The sequence below is a fragment of the Epinephelus lanceolatus genome, chromosome 21, assembly GCF_041903045.1.
Source record: "Epinephelus lanceolatus isolate andai-2023 chromosome 21, ASM4190304v1, whole genome shotgun sequence".
NCBI classification, from domain to species: Eukaryota; Metazoa; Chordata; class Actinopteri; order Perciformes; family Serranidae; genus Epinephelus; species Epinephelus lanceolatus.
Window position 1 is genome coordinate 27650537 of NC_135754.1, and position 13974 is coordinate 27664510.

Genomic DNA, 13974 nt, shown 5'->3' on the forward strand with positions numbered 1-13974 from the left:
AACCATTTCCCTCAGTGGAAACAAAGCTTTTATTTACTTTAATTTCACAGATAAGAAACAATAAATTGTGAAGACAATAAAGCCTCCACAAAAATAGCATTTTAAGTCTTGTGTGTGATTTATCCTGGCTTCATATGAGCAGAGGAAATCTCTGCTCGTCACTAGGCTAATTTATACAATGTAAAATGCAATAGGCTTGTGCTAATAACGTTAGCATGTTGTATTTGTTTGGAAAACGTGTTTAGTATAAGACAGTTGTTTTGTCAGTGAACCTTGTGAGTTGTAATGGAGCCGAATTTTGAAATGTTACCTTTGTTAAATGTTGCTGTTGTCCCTGGCTTCATATGAGAAGAGGAAAAGTCGGCTAGCTGCTAGGCTAATTTATACAATGTAAAATTCCATAGGCTTGTGCTACTAACATTAGCATGTTGTATTTGTGGGTAAAATGTGTCCAGAAAAAGACAAGTGTTTGTCTGAGAATGCTGCGAGTTATAGTGAAGCTGATTTGTGTACTTGTGTTTGAAATTGTCTCTATTAAGCCATGTTTAATGTGTGTTTAATGTGTGTTTTGAATCAACTAATCTTTACAGCACTTCACAGAAACCTCCACCGTTGACTAGTGTTTTGGAGGTGTAACTTAGTGACACAGACACACCACGGCACAAGTATAAATGCTCACAACTGCGTAGGCCATGTGTGTAGGCTACGGCGGAGAGTCTGCCGCACAAGTATAAATCCCCCTCAAGTGCGGTTTGTTTGGGCAGGTGTGAACAGAGCAATCACACTCAGGTGTGCACCAAAACAACTGGACGAAGACCTTCTTGAAGAGGTGGTCTCAGTCCGGTCACTAATGAACTCTGGTGCGGTTCGTTTGTGGTGAGAACGTGTTCCGACCTGGATCTGAACCAACTGCAGTCACATGACACATTGTTTGGGTTAAACATGAGCATATTACAGTCCTGGAGGATTATTAATGTGCACCTCCTCCTGTACTGCCTCAATATGCACATTCAGCACATCCAATGCATCAAAACATTGTTTTCTAGTTGGAGCCGCGCCTCGTTTTCAAACTGTATGGTTTGACTAAAATGAACAATGACAGCAATATAGTCCACGATGAGCAGCGCTAAAATCAACCTGCGTAGTTGTCCCTCCATTGTGACATTAGAAAGTGTCACATTTATCTTGCAAGTGTACTCTTCTTCAAAGTTTGCTTTACTTCCTGGATTTTTCCCACATGGAAATTCTGACCAATCAAGAGCAGCTTTCTCACACAAGGCATTTGATTTGGTCCGCTTGTAAATGCTGCCGTGAGAACACGAACAAACTCTAGGCAATTATAGATAGGGGCGGTGCAACAAAATTAGCCCCTGATTCGGACCAAAGCAACACAACTCTAGGTCTGAAAGCACCCTTAGATTCCTTCAAATTGTCATAAAATGATAATTGTGTGTTATTTATTTATATCACACTTTTCAAAAATAAGATAACATTCTTTACAGACATAATAGCGAAAAATACACAAAATAAATAAGAATAAAAATATCCATAAGCCAGTCATTAAAAGGTCTTGAAAAGACTGGAAATTGCACCAGAATCATCAGCAAAAGGACCACCAGTGTTTAGTTGCTATTTCTCAAGCCTGAAGATTGAATGACAAATGCATCTCACCCTCCTTTTCTCCAGCAGGATAAAGTCTCCCTCTGCTTCAGATTTATAAATATGATCTTTTTTATTTCACATTTCTGTCAATCTAATTCTGTAATTTTTGGGATGACTGCCTGATAGACGGATGTCATCTCTGAAGCCGCTCTCTCTAACACAACCATAATCTTGATGGGTTCAGGAACCACTTCTTTTTCTTTTAGTACAGCTAACTCAGTTGTTTGTCTTCAGAAAATTCAGCGTTTTATTGTTTTATTCATTCATTTATTTAAAAGAGACTTATTGTGCTTTTCCTTATTTTCCGTCATAATGTTGCAACGTCAGATATTCAGATAATAAATGTGGCTGAAGTTTCAAGTAATGAAGTAAACGTGTGTAAAAGTAACCCCTGTGAACAAAACAGTGGAGAGGAAATATGTGACTGTAGGCTGTGTGTTCATATATGTTTACTCGCCAACAAAATCTAATTAGCCTACATAGATGAGTACTTTGCATTCAAGATGGATCATCTGGGATTAATAATAAAATGCAAATTGATTTCAAATTGAATGTTTTTGATAAAAATATGTGCGTTTAAGTAGGTGGCATTTATTGTTTTGTTTTTGGCTTTTTTTTCTGTGGTATCAGATTGTGGCATTGCGAATCATGGAATTTCATTGGCATTGGTATCAACTACTAAACTTTTGGGGTCTCATTTATAAAACAATGCGTAGATTCCATACTTAAAATGTACATAAAGCCAAATATGGCGTGCGTCCAAAAATATTCGACAGTTGCTACAACCAGGTTTCCACCTCACGTCTGCGTCGCCAATTTCCCATCTCCAAAATGTTCCTTAGCATGGGTCAAAGTTTCTCCCATCAAGTCTGTTTTCATAGATCACAACTTTTGCATGGGAAGTGGCGTACACCTCTTTCAGGTCTCGTTTTGTGCCTACACAGTTTTTATAAATGAGACCCCTGGTATCATAACATCCCTTACTGCTACACGTAACTACATGCTAACGTCAGGGAACATTTAATCTTGGTTGCCATTAGTGTTAATTTCTCCCTGATTTCAGATCAGATTCCTGTTGAATGTCTAGGTGTGAAGATTTTGGTTGAGAAGCTTTTATTGGTGATTTTTTTTATGGTGGAATGTGCATCTATCCGCCATTGCCATCGTTCCCAAGCTGCAAGAACACTACAGCTACATGCTAACATCAGGGAACATTTAATCTTGGTTGCCGTTGTTGTTAATTTCTCCCTGATTTCAGATCAGATTCTTATTGGAACATTTATGGTTGAAAAGATTTTTGTTAAGAGACTTTTATTGGTGGTTTTTGTCACAGTATAAAGTGCCGCTATAATGTGTTACAGTCATTCTCCAGGTGAAGGAACACGCAAGCTACTAGCTAACGTCAGGGAACATTTAATCTTGGTTGCCGTTGTTGTTAATTTCTCCCTGATTTCAGATCAGATTCTTATTGGAACATTTATGGTTGAAAAGATTTTTGTTAAGAGACTTATTGGTGATTTTTGTCACAGTATAAAGTGCCGCTATTCTCTGTTACAGTCATTCCCCAGGTGAAGGAACACGCAAGCTACTAGCTAACGTCAGGGAACATTTAATCTTGGTTGCCATTTTTGTTAATTTCTCCCTGATTTCAGATCAGATTCCTGCTAGAACATATGTAGTTATGAAGATTATGGTTTAGAAGCTTTTATTGGTGATTTTTTACGGTAAAGCGTGCAGCTATCATCCATTACTGTCGTTCCACAGCTGTAAGTACACTGTTACAAGTAGCTACATGCTAACATCAGGTAACATTTAATTTTGGTTGCCGTTGTTGTTAATTTCTCCCTGATTTCAGATCAGATTCTTATTGGAACATTTATGGTTGAAAAGATTTTTGTTAAGAGGCTTTTATTGGTAATTTATTTTCATAGTAGAAAGTGGTGCTATTCTCTGTTACAGTCATTCCTAACCTGCAAGAACACTACAGCTACATGCTAACGTCAGGGAACATTTAATCTTGGTTGCCAGTGTTGTTAATTTCTCCCTGATTTCAGATCAGATTCTTACTGGAACATTTATGGTTGAAAAGATTTTTGTTAAGAGACTTTTATTGGTGGTTTTTGTCACAGTATAAAGTGCCGCTATAATGTGTTACAGTCATTCTCCAGGTGAAGGAACACGCAAGCTACTAGCTAACGTCAGGGAACATTTAATCTTGGTTGCCATTGTTGTTAATTTCTCCCTGATTTCGGATCAGATTCCTGCTAGAACACGTGTAGTTATGAACATTTTGGTTGAGAGGCTTTTATTGGTGATTTATTTTCATAGTAGAAAGTGCTGCTATTCTCTGTTACAGTCATTCCTAATCGCCCCTCCTTGTCAGCATGCCTGTGGGTGTGTACGATGTTAATTTCTCGCAGATTTTGGATCATATTAACACTGGAACATGATAGATTGTAAAGATTTAGCTTTTATTGGTGATTTTTTTTTTTTTTTTAACAATAAAATGTGCCACTAGATACGGAAGACCCAGAAACGCTGACCAGTCATAGCAGACCAGGCTCAGACAGTATGAAAAAAATGTGGTGTTTTTGACCATCAAAAAATGTAAACATCTTCTACTAGAAAGCCAAAATGCAAAAATGAGGATCACAGGTCTTTTTTCAGGCTCAGTAGATTTTTTTACACATTGTTATTTGACAAGCAGATGGATTACTGCCACGGTTGTATTGTCATTCATCTTTATGTCATATTTGTTTATGTCACCATCTGTAGTTCAGCTCTTCATCTCCTCTGTCTCCACTGTCTGCTGGTCTTCTACATGTTTGTGTCCAATTACCATCTTCTGTCTGGCCGTATGTGTGTGTTTATTGGACGGCCGTCTCCCAGTCGGTCACTCAGCTGAACCAGAGTACGTCTGTCTCCACGACGATCACTCTTAACTGTTGTTATGCCTCATCGCCCCTCCTTGTCAGCATGCCTGTGTGTGTGTACATGTGCGTTCAGGACAGATGGATGATGTATTATGTAAAACAAAGTGATCCCAGTAATGGCCTGTTAAGCCGTCTCCCCTCTCTCACCAACACCACCATCGCACACAGAAAAACACACACTTCCACTCACACACTCCTACTCACACTCACACACACTCTCAGAGTCCCTAGACAGCCTGTCTGTAATCGAACTCAGCAGTAACCACATCTATAACGCACCCAGGAGAGAGAGATGGAGGGAGCGTTAAAGAAAGGCAAACTAGGACAGGAGCTCGGAGAGAAGGAGTGTGTGTGGGAGTGAGAGTGGAGGTGGTTCTCTTGTCTTAAGGTTACCCTCGGAAAGCATTTATCTTTCCGGGGAGATGCAGAGAGGAAGGGAACGGCTGGTTGGATGGTGCTCGCTGAGGAGGAGTATTTTAATATGCTGTCCTTCGTTTTAGTGCCCACACATGAAAGTATAAATAGTAAGCACACGTACGTATGCATAGGCCTCTGGTAGGTGTGGGGTGTTTGTGAGGAAGAGGGAGGGGAGGGAGGAAGATGAGAGGCCGTTGAATGATTAAACATCTCAAGCAATGTGATGCAAATCATCCTTATTTGTACAAAGCGTCTCAGGAAGTAAAATCAATGGGCGTTGAGAAAATATCACTGTTATGTGTGTGAGTCTAAAATAGGGATGTTCCTGACAACTAATTTCCATGACATTTAAACGGAAGATTAGACTCGGACTGGTCAACTCGTATAAAAGTAAGAAAACAGTCAAAATTGAGCACAGTCAACCAGAAAGGTTTTACATTGCCTGAGAAAAAATGTTGCGTCTGTTATAAGAGCTGTTTGAAATCATTAATCACAATTTTCAACAACTATATCATATTTTAGGGCGGCACGGTGGTGCAGTGGTTAGCACTGTCGCCTCACAGCAAGAGGGTTCCTGGCTTAATCCGCGAAGGAAGCCCTTCTGTGTGGAGTTTGCATGTTCTCCCCATGTCAGCGTGGGTTTTCTCTGGGTACTCCAGCTTCCTCCCACAGTCCAAAGACATGCAGGTTAATTGGTGACTCTAAATTGTCTGTAGGTGTGAATGTGAGTGTGAATGGTTGTCTGTCTCTATGTGTCAGCCCTGTGATAGTCGGGCAACCTGTCTAGGGTGTACCCCACCTCTCACCCAATGTCAGCTGGGATAGGCTCCAGCCCCCCCGCGATCCCCAACAGGATAAGTGGTTACTGAAGATAAAGGACAAGCAATGTATTTTAGGATTTCCATCAATTATATGATTGAAAAAATAACAACTCTCTGTAAACTGGTGCTAAATTGTTACATGGATAATCAGCTGCGTCTGTAATGTGAATTCCTGCAGTTTTCTGTCGTTTTTGTGCCATATGTAAACAAAATAATATTTGAATATTATTAACACAAAAGTAGATCCCCTCCTGTTTTTAAAGCATTAAAGCAGATTTTAAGAATAATTGTATTTTAAGTAATTTCCAAGACACTTTCATAAAAAAGCCTTTCATTTTTTACATCGTTTACTTTGCTTATTTAACTTTCCTATTTTAAATTGAATGTGACGGTTATGTTCTCATGTATTGTCATGAACTAATATCTTGTTTAGTCAGTAAAAAGGTGATTTAAAAAAAGACTACTTTATTTCCTTACATTTCACAGGTGTCAGCGTTGTATTTTTTGTATAAGACGGTGTTCAGACACACAACATGCTTGGAGCAGCGTTCACAAATGCTGAGTCTGAATGCCGTTTGCAGCGGCATTTATAATCTCCAAATGGCGACATAAAACTTTCGTCGGAACGGCAGTGAGAAGGAGTTTTCTTTTCTTTAGGGATCTTTTTTGTTGTGGTGGCAAAGTCATTACCAGTGGAAACCCTGTTGCTCATACTTTGCTGCACTCCAAACCAGAGCGCTATTTTCTTCTTCTTTGGCAGCTTTGGCAGCGCTGTTCCTGATGCACTGTGATGATGACAGCAGCGTTACAACATCAACATTGTGCCGCAATCGCTGTTTCAAATGACAGAATTCCACTAAGTGCAACGCTTGTTGGAAAATAGTGTTTTCCATGATTACTCCTGTCAGAGCTTTGTCGAGGTGGGACGAAATTTGATGGAGACAGCCGCCTCATAATTCTCCATACAGGAAAAACCCTGTTATGACAGTATTTTTTTAGGAAAAACAACCTTTAGGAAAGGTGCCTGATTATTTCAACAGCATTTTCTTCAATTATTGTTTTAAAAAAAATAGATTTAACTGATTAGGATTTCTACTGCCAACTAGCGAGGGAAGCAAAGTTTAATCAACTAGTTGACCAGTAACACACATCCCTAATCTAAAACTCACCCAGGGGCTCAAAAAGCTCAGAAATGTCTCTTTGCAGATGGATTTCTTTGTTCATAAACTTGTCTTCTGTTCACTCGACAGCCACGGGGACCAATGAGAACGAGGAGCGGGTGTTTCGAGAGAGGATCGGTCCTCGCCGGCGACAGGGCGCCGTCCGAAGACGCGTCCATCAAGTCAATGGACACAAGTTCATGGCCACCTACCTGAGACAACCAACCTACTGCTCACATTGCAGAGATTTTATCTGGTAGGAAACACAAACACACAAACAGATATCGGTCTGAGCTGCTGTTGTGTTTCATTAAAGCAACCTGGCCGAAATGCTGACTCCTGTGTGTGTGTGTGTGTGATCTGATAGGGGCGTGCTGGGGAAGCAGGGATACCAGTGTCAGGGTGAGTACCTTTCTCTGGCAGATTCCAATTTCTCAAGTAACGCTGCACATCATTTATTATTCAAGCTCGAGAACACAAGAGAGATAACGTGTTACTGAATGACGGCTGTGATTTGGCCTCAAGCCACCTTCACCCAGAGCCACAGATGACCTACATCACACCAACCACATCCACTGTGATACTTTATAGTAGTAAAATGCAAGTTTTTCTTCAGTGAACACAAACGTCCTAAAAATTCAGCGGAGGTCAAAGTGTTTACTAAACTCATTTGTAGGGATGGACACAGGAATCCAGTATTAAACAGGGGCCAGAGCTAAAATATTCAAGACAGTAGTAGTGACAGCGGCTGATAGAACTTTACACTCAAAAGTCTGGTTACATTTCACTAGAATCAATGCTGATGATGCTTGTTGCCGCGAGTGCACCAAGTATTTTGCACATAAGGGCGGAAACACAAGCAGTCTTTTGATAAAAGCTAGTGAAAGTGCGTCACATACAGGTGTAGAAATGCACAGTTTTCAGCTGCCTGGTACGTAGTTCATCTCTCGTTGCCCGATCCACCTCAGGTATGTTACGTATGCAAGCAGCCTAGAGCCCACACAGAGTTATCTAAACTATACAAACATGGGTTATTAATTAAACTAAGGCTGCCCCCGCCCCCCAACTAAGAATCTCCCTAGTCCACCAATAGTCGTCTTTTGGGGCCATTAGTCGACTAGTCGCCCGCATGTTTACGATATTAATTTAATCATTAAATGATATATTTTGAGCGGGGCAACACAATGGTTTGAGTTGAAGGTGTGAGAAAGAATAGTATCAGTAACATTGTTAACACTGTGCTACATTACAGAGAAATACAAAACCGTACTAATGAACCTTCATTAATATAGGCCTATATTTTATCTACAAGTGCACATCACACACTGAGCGAGCCGCCTGTTAATGACGCTGTGGGCTAATGGGCATGTAGCTACTTCCATGTTTCAGATGATACGTCATGTTTGTAGTCGACCAATGAAGATGAGTTTACATATCACCTTGGGTTCGTCCTTCACCTTCTCAAAATGATCCCACACTTTGGATTTCCTGCCCGACATGTTATTAACTAGCCTGTGGAATAACCGTAGGTACCAGCCCTGGAAATTAACTCCTGTCTGACTGCTGAGCGTGGCCACTTCCTGTGTCTGTCCTTTCAAATTAAATTCCCACATGGTCCAGTCATACAGGTTTTGATTTATTTTGACAAGACGCACCTCCTAATAGAGTTTGACAGGATTGTTTTTTTTTTTTTTTTCTTTCTTTCTTTTTTTTTTTCCTGAGACGAAGCGACCAATGAAATCTTGCCGACTAATGACCTTTCTGGTCGACTAATGTTTGGTCAACTATCACGGGGCAACTCTAGATTGAGGGGCCATACACACGCTGCGTTTATTGCAGCCTCAATTGTGCATGTGATGTGACGAGGAACAACCAATCACAGCCGACAGATATCTTTCTGTAAATATTCAGTCTGATAAATATGGAAACGTTGATCATGTTAGTGCAGGGCTACCCAGAGCTTTACATCTGTCCCACGGATGATAGGCTTACACACTTATATACTAATCATTTCATAGCTCACTCAGCAGGTTATTGTAGAAAAAAATTATTTTAAAATATTTGAATTTACAGTAATGCAGGTTTTACCAGATTGTTTGATGTTAATATTTTGTCTCAGTTTATCTCCTGTAAACATCAATCCTTGAACAGATTCCTCAATTTGAATCAGTTAGTCTTTTTTATTATTATATTAAAGTTCTTTAATAAGCAAATGTAGGTTATGGCGCTTTGTTTGTACAGGTGCGTGCCTCCTTTGTGCAAACAAACTTTTTACCGCAGTGAAAATGTTGTTTTTGAAAAGCTAAGCGGCACCACACATGGATTGACACATAATATTTATTGAGATAAAAATATGTTGTGAATTTAAAAAAATGATGACACCTGTCGTTTTTGATAAATCTTGCCTTCAGGACTTTACAGCGCTCTGGAGTTGATTTAGAATTCAAATGTCAACTTTATGAATGAAGCATGAACTGTTTGGTACAGTCCCAAATTGCAGTATCTAGTGTGTGTAGGAGAGGCTGCGGCAGCTACACAACACTCTTTACAGGCTTTTGTAGATTTTTAGAAAGTTTAGATCCTGCTGTCACATTTTTATATCGACTTTTAATGTGGGTCAGTCTCACTCTGCAGTTCCCCAACCCCTTTAATAAGGTCAGCATTGGCACGGATATTAAATCAGTGTATCAAGTCGATGCATCACTAGGTGCACCAGGACCACCGGAGAACTTTCATTCTTCCCAGTACGACAGTGATAACATCACATATCAGTAGACAAATGCTGCTGGCCAAACTGATCGTCATGTAAACCTGTCTTGTCTGAAGTTAACAACATTTGTGAAGGCCTGATGTTGATGCTCTGCTTCCAGTGTGTACGTGTGTCGTCCACAAGCGCTGCCATGAGCTCATCATCACCAAGTGTGCCGGGATGAAGAAGCAGGAGGACACACCTGAGGAGGTACACATGTAGACAGGACACATGGAGGATGTTAAGCTCAGATGAATATGTCCTTTTTAATGTTTATTATCTGTTAAAAAAAAATAAAAAAAACCATGAAGGAAGAACAGAATACAGACACTCACCATTCAGACCTATTGTAAATAAATCTGTTTCACCAAAGGTAACGTATGTACACTGTGTACTAACACTTGAGCCACGTGCATTATTCCACCGATAATGCAGCAGTGACCTCTTTGAAACACCGTGTGTGTGTGTGTGTGTGTGTGTGTCTCCCTCTGTAGGTGGGCTCACAGCGGTTCAGTGTTAACATGCCCCATAAGTTCAGTATCCACAACTACAAGGTCCCCACCTTCTGTGACCACTGTGGCTCCCTGCTGTGGGGCCTCATGAGGCAGGGCCTGCAGTGCAAAGGTGAGTTCACGTGCAGTGGGGAATTTACAGCATCAGCAGCGCACACTGGACACATATAGGGGTGCTTGTGTTTTTGCAGCCTCCTCGGAGCCTGAAAGTGCATGTACTTGAATTCAAAGGCTGTGAGCAACAAAAGACAAGTGTTTCAATAAATGTTGGTTAGTTTTATAAAAGTACTTAAAGTCACAGGAAAATTAAAAATGACATTTTCGTTACAGTTCAATAATAAATGCCAACACACGACTTGTATCTCTGCCGAGAAAGATTTGTTGTTTTTTACTTAGCAGGATCAAAGATTGGTTAACAGATTTAAAAGTAGTTTTGTGAAACGTTAGGTCAAGCTAATACTTTCTGCAGCAGATCTGGGAATTAAATTCAAAGGATTTTCTAACATTTGAAAAATAATTCTGCTGTTTTTTAATAAAATAGTGCACAATATCTGACACCTGTACCTGGAGAATATCTGTCACTAGGTGTATAAACATTTTCTGTTATTAAAATAAAATAGTTTGTAGAGCTGAAACAATCAGTCAGTTAATCGTTAGGAAAATTAATTCCGTTTTCAAATGTTTGGATCGGTGTCTTTTCTCTGATAATTTAATAGTTTCGAGTTTCAAGTGTTGTTAGCCCGAAACAATGAAATTGAAGGTGTCACCCTGGTAATTAATTGAAAAAAATGGACGGATTAATTGATACTAAAAATAATCAGGAGTCTATAAAAAGTCTACAATATAAATCCTGTACTTTGATATCTTTCAGGGAATGGATCCAAAGTGTAATGTTTATTTATTTATTTATTTAGTTTTTTAAAGATTTCACTCGTGAAAAAGCTGTTGCTGGAATTAATTTATTTTAATGAATGATTGAGGTTTTCTTGGCCCATTCTGATTTTTTTAAAGTCTGACCTGCCGAATCTCATATTGACCTATTCCGATTTTTGCACTGTAACTGACGGCATGCACAGACATTTTTGTAACTTTTCTTTCACAGAAAATTCAATTATATATTCATTATAAAACATTATTCAATAACTTACATTTTCTCAAAAGCTGCACCAGGTTACAAGACCTTCTCAACTCTAAATTAAAAAGTGCTTCAGGTTACTGCACAGAGTTTTTTTACGTATAAAATCCAACTGAGAATGACAGTATATGCAGTATATCCCGCTTTATCTAAGGGTGTTTTCACACTTGGTCCTTTTCAGCCCTCTAAACGGACTCAGAGCGGTGACTCAGCATCTCCAAGAGAACTCAGACTGACTGCGGTTTGCTTAGCTGTACCTTGTACCTCTTTGCTATTGTATTTAGCCCTCTAGATCACATGCTGTTGACCTGGGGCACCTGAAAAAACAGACAAAACCACGTCAGCGTGTAACGCTTGCAAGGACGAAAGACGAGGAGTAGTTTAGGCCACGGAAGATACTGCACGTCTCCAGATGTGGAATGTAGAATACATCAATTCTAAGGTTTTCCTCCAATTTTAAGTTCATCTGAAAGCGAGGGGCTTTATAACCCACTGCATATATATCGTATTCAGATTATAGTGTGAACAGAGAGAGGACTGAGGCCACTTCAGAGCTGAAGTTGACCAGAAAGAGAACTGAGTCCCTTTCAAATGAACCGACAGTAGCTCCTGTTCCACCGACATTTCCAGGAACTTTTATGTCCAGGAATTTATTAACCTGGGTAAAAGAATTCCTGGTGTGGTTTGCGTTTCCACCACACGTCAAAGTTCCGGAAAATGTATTTAAATCAATTCGAGTCGCCGACTTGAAGTCCTGCTGAATTTCTTCCTTGGCAAATACCCTCAAAAGAGCCTGAACCTCATAGTCAGTCCACTTCTCGTAGCTTCTCTTCTTTTGCTCCATTTTCCGAATGATCAAAACATGAACGAAGTGAAGCTTGTAGAAATGAAATAAAGTTTGCAGCCACACTGGCACGGAGGTGCGGATCGCTGCAAGTGTGTGTTCCACCAATCAGCGTTCTTCAGCAAACAGCTCCGCCCCTCAAGAATTCTGGGGGATCTGAAAAGTCCTACCCCCCTACTAGGTGCTTTTTTTAGGGAAAGGTTGGGGTTGAAGGAAAGTTTTTTCCCCGGGTAATTTCGGTGGAAACGCACAGAGGTTTTTCAAAATCCTGGGTAAATAATTAAAGTTCCTGCGGGGGGAAAGAACTGAGACTCTTTTCTGTTCATTTTCTGGTCAATTTCAGCTCTGATGGGTTCTCGGTCCTCTTTCTGTTCGCACTATATATAATATATATTAACGTAGTTTTGTTTTTACTTTGACCTGGCACTGCCGTGTGGTTGTGAAGCCCCTCGCTTTGAGATTAACTTAAAATTGAAGGCGTTTGATGTATTCCACATTCCATATCTGGAGACATGCAGTATCTTTCTTGGACCAAACTACTCCCCGTCCTGCGTCCTTGCAAGCGTTGCAGGCCGACGTGGCTTCGTCTGTTTTTTCCAAGCGTCTCAGGTCAACAGTGTGTGATCTAGAGGTCTGATTACAACGGCAAAGAGCAAAGCGAACCTGGAGCGCTTTGTGTTCACAAGGCACAGGTTAAGCGAACCGCACCGCACACTTGAAGCGAACCAAACTCAGACCACCTCCCGAGTGTTCACTGTTCGGCAAAAAATGCTGAGTCACCGCTCTGAGTCCTCTTAGAGGGCTGAAAAGGACCAGCCCTTTGGGGTTTTTCACACTTGGTCGCGTGTTGTTGTCGAACCCTGGTCTGAGCCATTTGGATGCTACGTTGTGATTGGCCAGTCTGCATCTGGGGGCGGGACTTAGCAAAGGGTAGCCAGTTCTTGTCACCTGTTCTTTAACCTGAACCGTTCTCGTGTGTTTCTGTTGCTATGCAGTGTGTAAGATGAATGTGCACAGGCGGTGTGAGACCAATGTAGCTCCTAACTGCGGTGTGGACGCCCGAGGGATCGCTAAGGTCCTGTCTGACCTGGGAGTCACGCCTGACAAGATCTCCAACACCGCACAGCGCAGGAGGAAGGTAACAAGTCTTTCTCTCAAATAAAGATGTTTCCATTAGAAAGGGTTTATTTCAACAATAGGGTCTTCTTTTCATTACTTTTGAGACAGTGTGATTTTAAAAACCGTTTTGAGTTTTCTGTGGACACTGATGCACGCTTCAACTGAGAAACCGCTTCCACTCCCTGACCCATGATTCAAGTACACGATTTTAAGAGTGTAGCCCAAAGCAATGGTCATGTTGTCTCTCTCCCTCTGCAGTTGACTCCAGGGCAGGACCCTCCCCAGTCTCCTCCTGAGCTCTCCCAGACTGAGGAGAACAGCTTCAGCCAGCCAGCTGTCCCCACCTCCCCCTCCCAGCAGGGTAACACTGAACACACACACACACACACACACACACACCATCACGGATTTGACACAAACAGGCAGACATTTCAAAGCTCTGTGAGATGCGTTCTTAGCAGCATGCTGTTTTAATGTGTTAATTTTACCAGTAAGAGGTAGCATTTCCATTTCAGTAATAATATTGTCGCTTCTTTTAAGAAATAAGTGGTTGAATGTGTTATTGTCCTTGTGTATATATAAGACTTGCATTATCCAAGAATTATCCCCCACCGCCCACCAC

At 40.8% G+C, this 13974-nt stretch overlaps 1 protein-coding gene across 1 annotated transcript in view; it reads left to right on the forward strand.

The window, feature by feature from the left end:
• The window catches only part of prkcea (protein kinase C, epsilon a), a 62311-nt gene that overhangs the window by 36678 nt on the left and 11659 nt on the right, over positions 1-13974 (forward strand). The window contains exons 3-8 of the mRNA XM_033611196.2: positions 7084-7249; positions 7361-7395; positions 9864-9952; positions 10237-10366; positions 13229-13371; positions 13611-13713. Coding sequence (XP_033467087.1) covers positions 7084-7249; positions 7361-7395; positions 9864-9952; positions 10237-10366; positions 13229-13371; positions 13611-13713 — 666 coding nt within the window. The remainder of the gene's footprint in view (positions 1-7083; positions 7250-7360; positions 7396-9863; positions 9953-10236; positions 10367-13228; positions 13372-13610; positions 13714-13974) is intronic.